At 37.2% G+C, this 18,947-nt stretch overlaps 1 protein-coding gene across 3 annotated transcripts; it reads left to right on the forward strand.

Moving 5' to 3' along the window:
- The first annotated feature begins 13,933 nt into the window (after positions 1–13,933).
- On the forward strand, positions 13,934–18,163 carry isl2b (ISL LIM homeobox 2b). Of its 3 annotated transcripts, none has more exons than XM_058630431.1 (6): positions 13,934–14,094; positions 14,485–14,674; positions 14,951–15,213; positions 16,050–16,333; positions 16,989–17,156; positions 17,984–18,163. In XM_058630431.1, exons 1-6 carry the CDS (start codon positions 14,037–14,039, stop codon positions 18,098–18,100), a joined length of 1,080 nt encoding a protein of 359 aa, XP_058486414.1. In that variant the 5' UTR covers positions 13,934–14,036; the 3' UTR covers positions 18,101–18,163. The 3 variants fall into 3 exon arrangements, with proteins under 3 accessions (XP_058486414.1, XP_058486413.1, XP_058486412.1); XM_058630430.1 differs by having other exon boundaries at positions 13,935–14,094; positions 16,050–16,345; XM_058630429.1 differs by lacking the exon at positions 13,934–14,094 and having other exon boundaries at positions 14,540–14,669; positions 16,050–16,345.
- The last annotated feature ends 784 nt before the right edge of the window (positions 18,164–18,947 follow it).

Here is an 18,947-nt window from a genome sequence, read left to right on the forward strand (position 1 = left end):
AAAAATACAAATGAATTATACATCATTCTTTAAAAAGCTTCTCAGGTTCTCTTTTTGAAACATACTTCTTAAGTGCAGGATCCTGCCGCTTACTTGGTGGAAGAGATCCACTCAGGAGACTGTTGTCATGGCTACAGAGGTTTTTTTTTTTTTTTTTTTTTTTTTTAAATCTACATACAACTGTGGTATCTTACCCACATATGCTTGTTGAGCTTATGGGTAAAAAGTGGGTCAGTGACAGAAAAACAATGAAAGAACTATAGAAGCAAAACCCACGGAGTGACCAAGCTCAATCACTTCAGTCCTAAAAACACAGGTCAAATCACAAACATAATCTTGAGTTTAAAGTGTTAAATTATTTGGCTTTTTATATGCTTTTTCAAAAGAGGAAAATATAACTTCTCTTGTTGTGCATACAGTGCTTAACAAATGTATTAGACCTCCACCCAAAGTCAGGTTTATGCCGCAGCATTGGTAACTATCAAAATCGTTTTCCATGTTTCTGTAATGGTTAATACACCAGTATGTAAAAATGATATTTTTAATGGTAAAATATAAGTATTATTGTTTTCAAATGTACAGTTTTGCAAACAAAAAATAGAAACAACACATTATTATTTATTGATTAAGTCAAATTATAGTGTATGTTTTAGTGGTTGAATGTTATGCTTAATTTATTTACTTTTTTGGGTATAAAAAAATAATTAATTGCGTAATTTGCCAAATAAATAACAATAAAAAATGTTGTTTTTGAAAGATCTCTAAAATATTTATGTTTTCTTGTTTTTATGACGTAGAGTTGTTAAACATGTTGTAAGAAATGAGATGAAAGGGGAGTTGGTCATGGGATAAACATGAGTCCATGACTTGGTCCTGCGGGAGACGAGAAACTACATCACTGATGAGCCACAAAGCACTGAAACTACACAACAGCCATCCTTCACCATGAGAAGTTTCAGGACTGTTTAGAACCAGTAAATTTATTCTTTAAACACAGAGTGGTGGATGTTTAAACTGCTGTTTTCCTTTCCGCAAATGGTTTGGAGCAAAAACCACGCCACCAGGACAGACACTGACATCAGCGCTCCTGAGTGCAGTAACCTTCAACTGTAGTCTGACTTGGTAGCCTCGGCTAAATCCCAACCTCTGTCCCAGCCAGTGCTTGGGCTGTCCTGCCAGTGCATGCGGAGGCCTTGCAGCATTTCCATCTGGCCTCTGGGGAGTCGCACATCAATTGCTCTCAGCTAAATGCACTCACATATGAATATTTCAGTACAATTTAATGTTTCAGCTTCAGCCCCCAAGGAGCAGCGCATCAATTTGTGAACACAGTTCTCCTGGAGTTAAAAGCCAGGCTGGATAATACAGTAGAGGGCCTTTTTTCACTTGAGAGACAGAAATAAAAGAAAAGCATGCCCTTCTCCCTCCAGAATCCGGTAGTATACTGTAAAAAAAAAAACTGCTTTTCAATAAAGGCAACTAAGGCAGAATGCAGCTTTTGGTTCACAAGTGTCACCACTGAATTTGCCAAGCTGGCTTCTGGCGGCTTTCCACGCACACACACACACACACACACACACACACAGCTGTTGGAGAGAGTGGGTCGGAGAGTAGCGCACCTGTTGTCCTGTTCATAAAAGTGATGCTGAAACTTCTTCCCTCAGGTGTGAGAACACAAGTGTTTTTGTTTGGGTCACACACACATACAAGTATTTGTTCCTCACTTTGTTTTCAGGGTGAAGCTCAACTATAACATGTTTATTGTGTGTTAATCTATTGTACTATTTACTCAAATGAATTGTTACTTGTGAAGTATTGTTTGGTGGCTCTGTCTGTCTGTGCTTCCACACTTGCTTGCAATATGAGCAACAGAGGCCGACAGAGGCTTGTTAGAATTAGTGATAGACACACACACCAGGCACATGTTCATGTATGTTGCCCAAGAATTTTGACCTGATCTGGAGTCTCACTCTACTGTTGTAGAATCTGCCATCTCTGCCTTGTTTGGTCTGTTTCAGTGTTAAAAAAAAGCCCCCTTTCCAAGATCACTCATGGAAAAACAATATGCATAAATAGTTTTTCTATCTATTATTCCAAACCTCAGAGAGATGTAAATTTAATTACATTTGCATATTAGAAATAAAAAAGGAACAAATCCTAACCCACATTTGAGATTTTTTTTTTGCTTGAAAGTGACAGTGAAATTGAATTTAATCTTTTAACTGACCAATCAGTTTAAGTTTAACTCTTAAATGAAAACAAGAAATCATTTAATATCATTTCATTCATGCATTTCTCATGGATTAAATTAAATGCACAGAAAGACACAAAGAAACGCATCAGCAAATAAAGCAGCAAGATAATGTTGCATGAAATGTATATGAATACGTTATATTGCACACCTCTGCCTCAAATAATAATGAATGAATGAAATAAGATTTGTTGCTATTGTTTGCTTTTAGATCAAGTATTCTGTCCTCAGCCGCTGATTCAGTGTGAGCCGCGGCTTCATACACGGACTAAGAGATTGTTTTGACTGGTCCAGAGATGCATCTTTCCTCATTTAAGTGACACAGCGCGTCTTGTTTCACCCACTGATTAGCAACAAGACTTCTGCAGTGCCAATGAACGCAGATAATAAGAAAATACAAAATGTGCATTTGTAAAATAAAGCAGGCGACTGACAGTTACACTAATATGGTAATAATGGCAATGGTTTTTCAGCCCAACAATGCAGAAGTGCCCCGAGGCCCCGATCAAAAATTAATACTAATTATCATGTGAATACTGCATTAACCCAGAAGATTTATGAATTATAAATCTGCAACATGGTTCCCCTCTCAGAATGGCTCCACTTGCATGAGGATGTGATTTTTTTTCTTCTCACTGAGACATTTTTCAGCACCTGTCGCAAAATAAATAACTGTGCATGCAGACATACCATCAGTGTTGTGCTATATAAAACATTTCTTAACAATGTAAAATACTGTATATGTCTTAACCCTTGGCCTGTAAGGCATTACAGAACGATATGACCACATATCTGTTTACACATTTTTAAAACATTATAACCATAAGTGCTTATATTAATTCCACTTTTGGCTGACGCTGGACACAAGAGTGGACTCCAAGCACTTAAAGCCAAAGTCACTATTGGTTCTGGGGAATCATTCAGAGCTTTAAACGATTTACTCAATTTCAGAAAGTTCTAATGTTGCTCAAGTGTCTGTGAGAGTGAGAGAAAACGTCCAAATAGATGCATTGAAGGATTGATTCAATAAGTATAGTATGTCCCGGACTGTGACATTTTGAGACGTTATTCATGTTGGTCGTCTAATCATTTTCGTAAAGAGGTTTTTAATCCTATTTTTGTCGTGGATATTAGTATCAGTGTTATTTTTGTTGTTTTGAAAAGTCTGATTCAGCTAGTTAAGTATTCTCTGATCTCTTACCTTATCTTATCAATGACAATCAAAAGATAATACAAAGGTTGGCATTTATTTTAACAATAAAAAGGTCCAGAAATGTCCTGTGAGTAAGTGCTTTTGCCCATTTTTCCAGAATGAATTTCAATATCTGGCAGTTATATTACAATTTACTTCTTTATTTAAAATAAAGAAAAAGAAAAAGGTTTTATTTAATGTACCGTAGTTGTACATGAAGACCAGATATTCTGTGTTAAATTTGAAATTTGAACAGTATAGCATATATTTAAAATAACATTTGTTTGAGTTTTTGTCTCAATGTCCAAACACAGACCAAAAGATGGAAACTATGTACAGACGTTTTTTTTCCAAATCTTTCCTCTCTGGTGGCAATTTGACACTGATTCACCAGTGAAGTACCATTGGATATTTGGCCCATTTTGTCTAAACTGCATATACTTTAAATATAGATATATTCCAGACCACAGATGCAGCACAATGTGAGGCCATAAATGACAAAAACAAACTTATGCACATTTCTCTCTCTGCTTCATCTGAATTTGAAAGAAGCATGTTTCAAACATGTTTTCACAATATATTATTATGAATTAAACACACACACACACACGCACACACACACACACACATTATGGCCGTCTGGAGTTTGAAGGAAAGACGGTTATAGATCTGACAAAACACGCAGAGTGGAAGCCTAAAGCATTCAAGACGGAACAAGTTACTGTGAAAAGTTCAGTGATGCAGTCCAGGAAAAGCCCCTCTGAATTCTAAACAACAAGAACATTTGGCTCTTGCCAAAGTTTAAGTGGACAGTTTCAGTCACACATCTATATTTCATGAGGTTAATGGTTCCCCATCAGATTGGGATTGGGAGGTTTTTATGCCCGAGTGACAGCTATGGCTGCTGTTTGATCTAACAGTCACCAACAGGTCACAAACAATCATATATTACTGTATTTTATTCCATGTTGACTGTATATGTAAAAGCAGTGTTGACCTGCAGCAGCAGCAGCCATATATTTATTTATTTTATCCGTAAATCTCACATAATATGTTTTCCCCTCTCACCACACAGGCTGCACAATGTGGGAAATGCTATACGCTGCAGTATTGTGATCCTTCTGTACATTTTCACACGTACACTGCATCGAACACAACCTCACCAGCATCCATGTTCCTGTCGGGAGTGTCCTGGGATTTGACCTCAGCGAATGTTGAACGCTTGTTGTCGGCCACATCCTGCTTCGCTCAGCAGAGGAGATTATTTTTGAGGCTTAGAAAGCTCTCACAGATCTGACAGAGACTATAAAATCAGTAACGTCTGTGTAATTAGCTCTCTCTTAGAGCGCCATGGAAACATTAGGTAGACAGCGTAGGAATAAAAACACTCAGTCAAAAGATTACACTTGTATTCAATCTATTTTTACACGGAACAACAAGAGTAAGCTGGCAGAGAGCAAAGTTCCATAAAGGCTTCTCACAGGGTCAGCGCACGTTTCTATCGCATAAGAATAATAAAAAAATCACTATTGAAAAAAAAAAAAGAAAGAAAAAAAAAGAGAAAAGAAAGCAGAATCTGTATGTGGATCACATTGCATCCAAAATTGTATAATTCCCTCTCTTGGTCATCCCCAGAAAATGTCGTCTTTGCTTGAGTATATGCTTCTCAAAAATAGACAAACAATGCCAACGTTATATAGGGAACTTGGCTTGTAACTGGAGGGTTGCTGGTTTGAGTCCCCACCAGGCCAAAGGGCTGGAGTACCCTTGAGCAAGGTACCCAATCCCTATAGCCTTCCGCGATGCTGCTCAGTGTGGTTGCTCACTGCTCCTTCAAAAAAGGTTCCTAGTAGTGTATGGGTTAAATGCAAAAAAAGAATTACCCCTAGAGGATTAATAAAGTATGTATATGAAAATATTCTACATTTTACACTAACTGATGATTGTGAGTTGTTTTCATTGAATCACTTGTTACGCACCAACAGGGAAAAGTTTTACCCAAGATTTATTTAGTGTATCCTAATTTAATTCAAATGCCATTAGCTCTGTCAGCTGATGGTCCTATTTGTCAATCACAGATTATATAATGATGTGGTCCATTGAAAAAACAAATAAAATAAGCATTAACATGTCACATTGTTGTTGTTGTTGAACAAAAAATCCACTCTGCATTATACAATATTAGATTTTTCTGTAGATGCCCAAACACTTAAACCATGTTGCTGCAAGATTTAAGTTGGATCCGATTATTCAAAGAAGCTGACAACTTTATTTTACTTGTGATACGTACAATGTTGAATATTAATGTATGTGTAAAATTCGAATTTCCAGGGCCCTAAAAACAAATGCTCCTGCACAAAGTCTCAGAATAAGTGATTTTTGTTTCTTAAATCATGATACATTAATTTTTGGAAAAACAACAGAGACAGACACATAAATGATCTGGTAGTGAACGCCTTGATATTCATGTGTTACGTCACTCTAGTCTCCTCTTAACATCGTGACCTCAGTGAAGTGAGGAGGACTCATACAAGTGAATTGGTCTCAAAGACTTCATGTCAGTGTGGTCAAGTTAGAGCAACTATTCTTCCGTTATTTTCTGTAACTCTAACATGTCATTCCTTCTTTTTTTTTGTCAAGAATGTTTTATTAAAGACACGTCATCTATGTATTAAAAAAATAAAGAAATTGAAATATATACATTCAGGGTAAATCTGCTTTACCCAGACTGAAAGTAAATAATTATGTAAAATGCATGGACGATTTGCTACTGTAACATGATGACAATAATTAGTGCCTGCTGCTGCAAGGCATACTAGTGAGAACCTAGAGTTCTCACTAGTATGTATAGTACTCTATAGTAATCATACCGCGTTTATTCTGTTTCCTCTTCCGCCAAAGTTTGCCGCGTAACTCCTCCCACAAAAATCGCGATCGTGGAAATGGTCGAAAGAAGGAGAAAAAACAATTAAGGAGGGGTTTGTGAGTCTCTCTCTCCCTGCTTTAAAACTTGGTGTTTTAAAGGGTGATTCCACCAAAACAACACTTTGTCTAAATGCTTCAAGTTTTAAAGGTTCAATCCACGTTTTCAGATTTTATAATGCAGGTGTTAGAAACACATTTTTGGAAAGGGGGAGGAGGGGACAGGGAGTGGGAGGGGCTTATAAGTAAAGGCTAATTCCACCAAAATACCACTTTGTCTAAATACTTCAAGTTTTAAAGGTTCAATCCACCCAAATGTTACTCCTTTACCAGCAAAAGTCCTGCATCCAACGTCATCGGCAGCAAGAACAGCAGGCATGCTCAACATTTCGCCGCAGAATTTTCTAGTTCCTCTTCCTCCCGTTTTTCGCTGCATAATTCCTCCCACAATTTTGAGAAAACCCCCACACATATTATATCAAAACGTGCGGCTTGATCGGGAATGGTGTGCTATGACTTCTATAAGACTTTCAAGTAATCATGGCGACAAAAATCGCAAATGGGAAACGGAGAAAAACCAATCCCACTTTGGAGCATCACAGTGTTGTCATACTTTAACGTAACTTTAAACGGGTCACAAGACATGGGACTTTTCTCACAAGTCAACATTTTGATACATATTACAGTTTTTATACAATCGCAGTTTAAGTTTTGTACTTTTTTTTGATGTTTTCAGAATTTATAATGAGTGTGTATTGCGTGCATGGGCGTTGAGCTACTACACTACACACTCTGCTGAGATCCAGAAAAATAATCACAAAAATCTCTAAACAAACTCTTCTCCTGCCCACAATTTTGAACCTACAAAGACAATGTTTACATCAAAACGTTACTATGGTTGTTGTCTAACCCTTTATTAAACTGTATTAAACTTGTAAACTTTGTCATTTTCGTCACATTTTGCAGAACATACTAAACTACGACATTTTTGTCACATTTTGGACAACATACTAAACTATGACATTTTTGGACGACATACTGAACTATGACATTTTTGTGAGTTTTTGGACGACATACTGAACTATGACATTTTGGTCAAATTTTGGACGAAATGCTATATACTATGACTTTTTGACCAATTTTGGACAACATACTAAACTATGACATTTTTGTGAGTTTTTGGACCACATGCTATACTATGACTTTTTTGACCGATTTTTGACGACATACTATACTATTACTTTTTGACTGATTTTGCATGACATACTATGCTATGATGTTTTGGTGTTATTTAGGACAACATACAGTAGTATATCTCCACAAGTTTGTTGTAGTGGTTAACACGCTCAGCTTTAACAAAGAAGACCCGGGTTCTAGCCTGGTTTGGAACATGTTCCTCCTGCATTCATGACATGTTACACCATGACTTTGATATACTATACTATGACTTTTTTGTCCAATTTTGGACGACATACTATACTATGACTTTTTGTCCAATTTTGTACGACATGCTATACTATGACTTTTTTGACTGATTTTTGACGACATACTATACTATGACTTTTTTAAACCGATTTTTTACAACAAACTATACTATGACATTTTGGACTGATTTTGTACGACATGCTATACTATGACTTTTTTGATCGATTTTGCATGACATACTATACTATGATGTTTCGGTGCTATTTAGAACAATATACAGTAGTACCTTTCCACAAGGTTGGTGTAGCGGTTAACACACTCACCTTTGACAAAGAATAACCGGGTTCAAGACCTGGTTGGAGCATGTGTTGGTGTGGTTCTAGATGACATTTTGGACTATATACTATGACTGTTTTGACCGATTTTGGACGACATACTATACTATGACTTTTTGGACTGATTTTGGACGACATACTATACTATGACTTTTTTGACTGATTTTGGACGACATACTATACTATGACATTTTGGTGAGTTTTTGGACGACATGCTATACTATGACTTTTAGACTAATTTTGGACGGCATACTATACTATGACTTTTTGACTGATTTTGGATAACATACTAAACTATGAAATTTTTGTGAGTTTTTGGACGACATGCTATACTATGACTTTTTTGACTAATTTTGGACGACACACTATACTATGACTTATTTGACTGATTTTGGATGACATACTATACTATGAATTTTTTGTCCAATTTTGTACGACATACTATACTATGACTTTTTTGACCGATTTTTGACTACATACTATACTATGACTTTTTTGACCGATTTTGGACGACATACTATACTATGACATTTTGGACTGATTTTGGACGACATACTATACTATGACTGTTTTGACCGATTTTGGACGACGTGCTATACTATGACATATTTGACTGATTTTGGACGACATGCTATACTATGATTTTTTGACTGATTTTGGACGACATGCTATACTATGACTTTTTTGATCGATTTTGGACGACATGCTATGCTATGACTTTTTTGACCGATTTTGGACGACATACTATACTATGACTTTTTTGACCGATTTTGGACGACATACTATACTATGACTTTTTTGACCGACTTTGGACGACATACTATACTATGACTTTTTTGAGTGATTTTGCATGACATACTATGCTATGATGTTTCGGTGATATTTAGAACAACATACAGTGGTACTTCTCCACAGGGTTAGTGTAGAGGTTAACACACTCACCTTTGACAAAGAATACCCGGGTTCAATCCCTGGTTGGAGCATGCGTTGGTGTGATTTTGGACGACATACTATACTATAACTTTTTTGACCGATTTTCCACAACATACTATACTATGACTTTTTTGACCGACTTTGGACGACATACTATACTATGACTTTTTTGACTGATTTTGGATGACATACTATGACTTTTTTGTCCAATTTTGTACAACATACTATACTATGACTTTTTTGACCGATTTTGGACGACATACTATACTATGACTTTTTTGACTGATTTTGGACAACATACTATACTATGACATTTTGGTGAGTTTTTGGACGACATGCTATACTATGACTTTTAGACTAATTTTGGACGACATACTAAACTATGACTTTTTGACTGATTTTGGACAACATACTAAACTATGACATTTTTGTGAGTTTTTGGACGACATGCTATACTATGACTTTTTTGACCGATTTTGGATGACATACTATACAATGACTTTTTTGACTAATTTTGGACGACACACTATACTATGACTTTTTTGACTGATTTTGGACGACATACTATACTATGACATTTTGGTGAGTTTTTGGACGACATACTATACTATGACTTTTTGACTGATTTTGGATAACATACTAAACTATGAAATTTTTGTGAGTTTTTGGACGACATGCTATACTATGACTTTTTTGACCGATTTTGGATGACATACTATACAATGACTTTTTTGACTAATTTTGGACGACACACTATACTATGACTTATTTGACTGATTTTGGATGTAATACTATACTATGAATTTTTTGTCCAATTTTGTACGACATACTATACTATGACTTTTTTGACCGATTTTTGACTACATACTATACTATGACTTTTTTGACCGATTTTGGACGACATACTATACTATGACATTTTGGACTGATTTTGGACGACATACTATACTATGACTGTTTTGACCGATTTTGGACGACGTGCTATACTATGACATATTTGACTGATTTTGGACGACATGCTATACTATGATTTTTTGACTGATTTTGGACGACATGCTATACTATGACTTTTTTGATCGATTTTGGACGACATGCTATGCTATGACTTTTTTGACCGATTTTGGACGACATACTATACTATGACTTTTTTGACCGATTTTGGACGACATACTATACTATGACTTTTTTGACCGACTTTGGACGACATACTATACTATGACTTTTTTGAGTGATTTTGCATGACATACTATGCTATGATGTTTCGGTGATATTTAGAACAACATACAGTGGTACTTCTCCACAGGGTTAGTGTAGAGGTTAACACACTCACCTTTGACAAAGAATACCCGGGTTCAATCCCTGGTTGGAGCATGCGTTGGTGTGATTTTGGACGACATACTATACTATAACTTTTTTGACCGATTTTCCACAACATACTATACTATGACTTTTTTACCGACTTTGGACGACATACTATACTATGACTTTTTTGACTGATTTTGGATTACATACTATGACTTTTTTGTCCAATTTTGTACAACATACTATACTATGACTTTTTTGACCGATTTTGGACGACATACTATACTATGACTTTTTTGACTGATTTTGGACAACATACTATACTATGACATTTTGGTGAGTTTTTGGACGACATGCTATACTATGACTTTTAGACTAATTTTGGACGACATGCTATATTATGACTTTTTTGACTGATCTTGGACGACATGCTATACTATGACTTTTTTGATCGATTTTGGACGACATGCTATGCTATGACTTTTTTGACCGATTTTGGACGACATACTATACTATGACTTTTTTGAGTGATTTTGCATGACATACTATGCTATGATGTTTCGGTGCTATTTAGATCAACATACAGTGGTACTTCTCCACAGGGTTAGTGTAGAGGTTAACACACTCACCTTTGACAAAGAATGCCCGGGTTCAATCCCTGGTTGGAGCATGTGTTCGTGTGATTTAAGATGACATTTTGGACGACATACTATACTATAACTTTTTTGACCAATTTTCCACAACATACTATACTATGACTTTTTGACCGACTTTGGACGACATACTATACTATGACTTTTTTTGAGTGATTTTGGACGACATACAATACTATGACATTTTTTAATAATTTTGGACGACATACTAAACTATGACATTTTTGTAACATTTTGGAAGACGTACTAAACTATGACATTTTTGTTACATTTTGGACGACGCACTAAACTACGTAATTTTTGTCAAATTTTGGACGTCATACTAAACTATGACTTTTTTGTCACATTTATGACAACGTACTAAACTATGACATTTTTGTCAAATTTTGGACAACATACTAAACTATGACATTTTTGTGAGTTTTTGGACGACATACTAAACTATGACATTTTACTGTAAGACCTGAGTGGCATGGTGCTGTAGTGGTTAGTAGTTCTTAACTATGCTACTGTTGCAAGAAAGTTCTGGGTTCAATCCCAGGTCTGAGATATTTCTGTGTGGACGACATACTAAACTATGACATTTTTGTCAGATTTTGGACGCCATACTAAACTATGACATTTTCGTCAAATTTTGGACGACATACTAAACTATGACATTTTCGTCAAATTTTGGACGACATACTAAACTATGACATTTTTGTCAAATTTTGGACGACATACTAAACACAACATTTCGTCAAATTTTGGATGACATGCTAAACTATGACATTTTACTGTAAGACCTGGGTGGCAAGGTGGCATAGTGGTTAGTAGGTCTTGACTATGTACAAAAATGTCATCGATTAGTATGTCGTCCAAAATTTGACAAAAATGTCATAGTTTGACAGTTTTGAGAAAACCCCCACACATCCTATGTCAAAACGTGCAGTTTGATTGAGAATGGTGGGCTATTATTTTTCTAAGTGTTTCGAACAACCATGTCGACAAAAATTGCAGAAAACTGCAAATAATTTCCACATAGATGAATGGGATTTGATCGACAAATGATCACAACCCAGCACAGTTTGGATCCTCACACCTTAAGAGTCAGTCTCTTTTAAAGGGTGATTCCACCAAAATACCACTTTGTCTAAATACTTGAAGTTTTAAAGGTTCAATCCACCCAAATGTTACTCCTTTACCAGCCCAGTTACTCCTTTACAAGTCCTGCGGTATCAGCAGCAAGAACAGCAGGCACGCTCAAAATTTTGCTGCAGAATTTTCGAGTATATTTTAAGATTACAAGGAGGTGCCCTTTAATCACATCCCCTGAATTATCTACGCACTCCACTGCTTTTGTCTGGTTTGGCTGCCCAGGTGTGGATTGGCAGGAGTGGATTTAGTTTTATTTTATCTCCAAAAATAAATAAATAAGAATCCAGTGTTTACTTGGAATGCATACAATTTGCCTTGGTTCAATTTTTAATGTTAAATCTCACAGATATGATTTGAAAACAAATTGGAAACTGTTCATGGATTTTGAAATATGTGTGAGCAATGACAAAATAGGTATCATCACATGGATATCTGTTGTGGGAGGAGTTTTGAGAATGTGACCTTCAGCTTTGACCAATGCAGGATAAAACATAAAACGAGGGAAAAACAACTGTCGGTAAATGTTTTTTTTTTTTTTTTACAGAGGATCAACAACAAATAAATGTAACCTGTGTGCAAGGTGTTGTGACGTAAGTAAGGTGTGAGGTTAATTTGGGAATCAGTTCGCCCTCTCTGGCACCATTTATCACCATTTATCACCAGTTCCTCTTGAGAATTGTGCTCTGCTTTTGATAACTTTGGGCTCATCGTTGCTGTCTGTGCGCACACGTGCGCAGTAGATTGAGCCGTGCAGCTACAGACCACACATGATGTGTGGAGTTTTAATTAGGAGTCATCATATTTGGCTGATTTCCCATATATTTGGTCTGTCTAAATAACTTCTCCGTGTAGAATAAAGAAGGAAATGTGACTAAATTACTTAAAATTAAATGCAATTGAAAAGGATTTAATCGTTACTTAAAAGGGCCAAAGCTAACATTTAGATACCCATTTTATCTAAACCCCAAAAATCACACCTTCTGATTTTTTTTTATACAATTTTAACGTTTTTATAAGGTGGATTATTAATTTAAAACATAATGCTGACATATGTTCTGGTTTACATCGCATTGTCCGACTGTCTTCTTTTTTTCAGGCCTATGTGAATGTATATATTAATGCATCTTACAGCGTAAATACTGTTGTAAATAATGTCTAATGTGCAGCGCTTTGTTTTTATACTCAAGTGGACGGTTTGATTAATAGGCCGAAATGTTAATAGGATCTTACTTTTGGCCTTAATCCTTCTCTAATACAGAAAGTGCAGTTGTGGTTTTACTCCAGTAGATGGCACTGTTCTCGAGTAGATGAGCAGGCAAAACAGAGCTTTCTCACAAGTGCTGCAATCATGTTCAAAAAACACATTTCCGCAAGAATATTTTTTGCTTTGAACTGAATGGAATAATATTGAACAAATAAAAAAAAATCAACCATGTAGAATCAAAACAATTATTGATTGTTATATGATTTGTTATTGCTTCATTGCTACCATGACATGAAAAGTTCTAAACTGAATGGGATTTGGGTAAAAATATAAGTTTTTCATCATAAAATTATAAAACTCACACAACTATTCTTTGTTTTTAAATCTGTAAAAAAGTATGTGTTTGACGAGGCAAAACATACCAAGATATTGCGCCTTTGTCTTTCATAAATACACAGATACAGATTGACTTATTTATTCGCAGGCTGAGTGTGATGATTGGAGAGTCCTCTTGTGTGAGCGTCATGACGTCAGAGGAGCGAGCAGCGCGTGGGACCCTGCAGCAGCCTCCTCGCGCCCCTCCAGTCCGGACAGACACAAGTTATTAGGGAGGCAAGCGAAGGTCCAGTCAGCTGCTCCCCATCTTTTCTGCATCTACCACTGTGGCCGTCATCCTTCCTGTATGGTGGATATTATTTTCAGCTCTTCTTTCTTGGGTGATATGGGGGATCATTCCAAAAGTAAGTAACACGCGCGCCAGTGGAGTTGAAGTGACAGATTGGGTCTGCGTCGCAGTGTCTTGTTATGGACTACATGATGTATTCAGCAGGGGATCGATCACTTTAGCCATTTTCCTGATAAGTATGCTGCTCAGAGATTATATGGCTGTCACTTTTTGTCTTCTGGAAATGAAACTTAAATTTGCTTTACGCACATTGGCAAAAAAGAAGAGTGTCTAATCTGTTACATAACACCAAGTGTTGACCCGTCTGCAAAAAATGAGGAGATCACTGCAAAACTGACACAATCTGGACATCAACATTTATTTATTTTATTTTATTTCATTTTATTAATTCTGCATCTGTATTTTTCAGTCTGTGGTAACGCCGGTGTGTTTTTTCCGTGTACAGAGAAGCCAGGATTCGCGATGTGTGTAGGATGTGGAAGTCAGATCCATGACCAGTACATACTGAGAGTCTCTCCCGACCTGGAGTGGCACGCAGCCTGTCTGAAGTGCGCAGAGTGCAGCCAGTACCTGGATGAGACCTGCACTTGTTTCGTCCGCGACGGCAAAACATATTGCAAACGAGATTATGTAAGGTAGGAGTTTTGGGTGGAAATTATCACACAAGCCTGTTTTGAGGATTATTTGATTATTTTTTTTAAATCAAGTTCGGCCTCATTTGGACACACTCCATTATTTCATGTAATGAGCATAGAAATAAAGAAAAAAAAACATGTTCTCAATATTCAAATAGTAATAACAACAACATGAGGGCATTTAAATGGACTGCATGTCACAAGTATAGGAACCGAAACATTCCCTCTCTGATCTTTCTTCATTTTGTTTTTAATTTTCTGGAAAAAAATGTACAGGTTGTTTGGGATTAAATGCGCAAAATGCAACCTGGGATTCAGCAGCAGCGATTTGGTGATGAGGGCCCGGGATAACGTGTACCACATCGAGTGTTTTCGGTGCTCGGTGTGCAGCAGACAACTGCTGCCCGGAGACGAGTTCTCTCTGCGGGAAGAGGAGCTGCTGTGCCGGGCGGACCACAGCCTGCTGCTTGAGAGAAGCTCCGCGGGGAGTCCGATCAGTCCCGTCCACATCCACTCCAACAGACCACTACACCTGGCAGGTCAGTATCATTATTATTATTATTATTATTATTATTATTATTATTATTATTATTATTATTGTTGTTGTTGTTATTATTATTACATGGAAAAAAATAACCATTTCCAAATAAAATGCGTATTTCTAAAGCGACCTATGCTTCTGGAATAATTATATAAATGTGACTGCGAGTTTAATATATTATAGTGTAATATATTATACACATTTTTCTATATATTTTTTTAACCTTAATTTTTTTATGATTTTATTTTTCTCCAGTCCCTTATATTAATATGAATATAATATTCATGAATTGTGCAGTATGTGTGCAGTGTGTGTGTGTGTGTTATATTTCCTTAAGCTAATTTCATATAATTGATCCCATTAGTGATAACCACATCTGTTACAATTTATTTGAATTCTACTACAATGCTATTAATAATATAATACTAACCTTCGCGGCTGTGTGCGTGTGTGTCATCCTGGTGACACGTGCCATCAGAACAGGCAAATGTGTGAATAATGTCCAACAACTTCCTGCTAAAGCCTCATTTAAAATAACAGCTCAGTGAAGTGACACTGGCCTCGTGACGTCATGGTTCTGTATCGCTTTTCAAGTTTGACCGAAGATGGACATTTTGCATAAAAAATAAAATGACCATTTGGTATATAAAAAAGTTTAGTTTTTTTTTTTTTTTTAAAAAGACTTGGTTTAGTATCTAAGCTTTTATTCTGGAATTGTCCTGAGTCTGTGATTTAAAGCAAGTTTTTAAAGGATCAAGCTCGAGATCATTTGACTGCTATGAAACTGTAGCCTTACTTGAGACCGTTCTCCACTCTGTGCTCGGTCCTCAACAGATCCGGTCACGGTGCGGCAGGCCCCGCATCGGAACCACGTCCACAAGCAGTCAGAGAAGACGACGCGGGTGCGGACGGTGCTGAACGAGAAGCAGCTGCACACGCTGCGGACCTGCTACAACGCCAACCCGCGGCCGGACGCGCTGATGAAGGAGCAGCTAGTGGAGATGACCGGCCTCAGTCCCAGAGTGATCCGGGTCTGGTTCCAGAACAAGCGCTGCAAAGACAAGAAGAAAACCATCCTGATGAAGCAGCTCCAGCAGCAGCAACACAGTGATAAGACTGTAAGCATCTTCGTAAGTCGGACCCACTTGATTACTACCAATGAATTTATATGTTTGTGTTTGAATGTTTTTACTCTGATGTTAAATCATAGGCTCAAAGCTGTGAAATGACATTGTGAAATACAACGTTTGATAGAAATGACAATATCATCTTATAAGATGTTTTCAGTAAAAAAAAATATGGCTGGTTAATTAAAGTTTAACCTAATATAATCCAATAATTTAACCCCCTTTAATATGATAACAATAATAATAATTATTATGTTACTTTAACTAACGTGCACAGCCCAGTGAGGCCCTGATCCTCTCCTGTATTCAAACTTTAAGCCAATGAATAATGAATCAACTGCTTTGGCTTCAATTGCTTGACCTGAAAGATAAAAACATCCGTAAAAAAAACTTGATTTGCATCAGTGAAACAGCTCCTGCTCTAATATGCCAACATATCAATCACTCCTTCAACCCCAGAGGAAACATTTGACAAAAAGTGTTTCTGCAGTCATGCGTCACCACTCCACTTTCACATTGTTCATCACAGATTTGAGTATGGAAATGAAAACATACAGTAGGATTCAGTATGCAGGTGTTAAAAATGAGAGCTTGGTGGTGACAGATGCTATAATTTTCATGCTGTGTTTTGGTATTGCTTGATCAGAACCTGCAGGGCCTCACAGGGACGCCTCTCGTGGCTGGGAGTCCCATTCGGCACGAGAGCACAGTGCAGGGAAACCCGGTGGAGGTTCAGACCTACCAGCCTCCGTGGAAAGCACTGAGCGAGTTCGCCCTGCAGAGTGACCTGGACCAGCCGGCCTTCCAACAACTGGTGAGTGTATGTGTATGTGTATGTGTATGTGTGTGTGTGTGTGTGTGTGTGTCTGTGTGTCTGTCTGCCTGTCTTTCTGTTTGTCTATCTATGTTTGTCTGTCAGGAGACAGTTGCAGACAAATATACTGATGATCTGCATACAAATGAACACAAACAACAATTTGAATTTTATTACACACACACACACACACACACACACACACTGCACTAAACAAAGTGTGTTATCTTTAACCTTAACCATAACCTGTAAATGCATAACCCTAACATTAACCAAACCACAATTTGAATCAGTTCCTCACGAATTTAGGTTTTGTCTCATTATGACCAGATTTTGGTCTCCAGGAGGATCACTGTTCATGACAAGATTTTTATGTCAGAAATGGTCAGAAAAGGATGTGACAAATATATAAATAAGTATACAATCACAGACGGATTACATTAACTTTCATTTGCTGGAGACTCACTTTAACCTTTAACATTACTGGCCTAAACCTAAACCTAACTCTAATCTTAACCATACATGTCTTCACCTTCACCAAACAACATATTATGGGGAGTTAGACATGGGGGACATGAGTTAGACAAGTTCCCAAAATGACACTGTGTCCCCACAGCATGAGTTATACCTGGAACACACACACACAAATACACACATTCATAGACATGCATTCTAACCCAAACATGGACATAACTGGATTCGGTTTTGGTTTTAGGGTGAGAATTGGACAAACTCTGACCCTAAAACCAACTCTCAACCCTCAAAATCTTTGAACCAAAATGTGTGTTCACATTCTAACATGTGTCTCCCTCCTTTCCCTTCGTCAGGTGTCTTTCTCTGAATCGGGATCACTCGGGAACTCCTCGGGCAGCGACGTGACTTCTTTGTCCTCTCAATTACCGGACACTCCCAACAGTATGGTACCCAGCCCGGTGGAGACGTGAAACGGGGCCCTCAGACCTGCAGGTCCCCCCCCCCCTCATCCCTGCAAGGACAGTTGCAGCATGTTCCCCCCCCGTCCCCCCGTCCCCCCCGTGGTTCACCCCCACTGCATGTGACCTGCTCATCACATCACCCAGACTTCAGCGAGGAGAGAGATTTCTTTTAATTTCTTGAAATGGAAGAAATGGAACGTGTTTTTTTTCCCCTTTTCAACCCCTCTCTTGGAAACTTCACTGAAAGAAACTAAGCAGAACAAATTGTTGCATGACTTGATGCAGAGACAGACGATGTACAGAAGACTTCCCGCTGGATATACTGCAACAAACCATAATAACACATATGGAAACCACCGACATGGACATTCTGCAGTCCCATTGTGATCATGTGTCTCGTTTCTTCAACCTGGCAACATTTTTTATACGTTTATTGCGTTGTTCGAGTCCCGTTGACTCTCATTGTCTTAAAGGTCATAGCATGATAATCTGCTAATTATTCGTGTTGTAAAAAAAAACCCAAAAAAACTTTATGTTAAGGGCAGGATACAGGTTGTTTGAGCTTCTCGAGCAAAAAAAGTAAATTATTGTTATTATATTATTTATTAGTAGGAAAGTAATTCGTAAAGGGATTATTAACTGATAAAAAAAAAATAAAAAAAAGAATCCTGAATATATACATTTTTGTTCTTGACCAATCTTTGTGAAGGCCCATTTTAGATTCAAGCTAATATCATACAACATTTGTTTGAACTTTCAGCTGTGGATTTAAATTATTGCACTGAGTCAAACTTAGTGTCTAAATTCAAATACCAGTGAGCAGATGCACAGCGTAAATAAGTAAAAACCAATATCC

Source organism: Solea solea, chromosome 5 (assembly GCF_958295425.1).
Source record: "Solea solea chromosome 5, fSolSol10.1, whole genome shotgun sequence".
Taxonomy (NCBI): Eukaryota; Metazoa; Chordata; class Actinopteri; order Pleuronectiformes; family Soleidae; genus Solea; species Solea solea.

Excerpts from the sequence above, each read along its gene's own strand:
- isl2b (XM_058630430.1), top strand. The coding sequence starts at position 14,037 with ATGGTGGATATTATTTTCAGCTCTTCTTTCTTGGGTGATATGGGGGAT. Across the intron at positions 14,095-14,484 it reads TATGGGGGATCATTCCAAAA|AGAAGCCAGGATTCGCGATG; the intron begins GTAAGTAACACG and ends TTCCGTGTACAG. Across the intron at positions 17,157-17,983 it reads AGCCGGCCTTCCAACAACTG|GTGTCTTTCTCTGAATCGGG; the intron begins GTGAGTGTATGT and ends TCCCTTCGTCAG.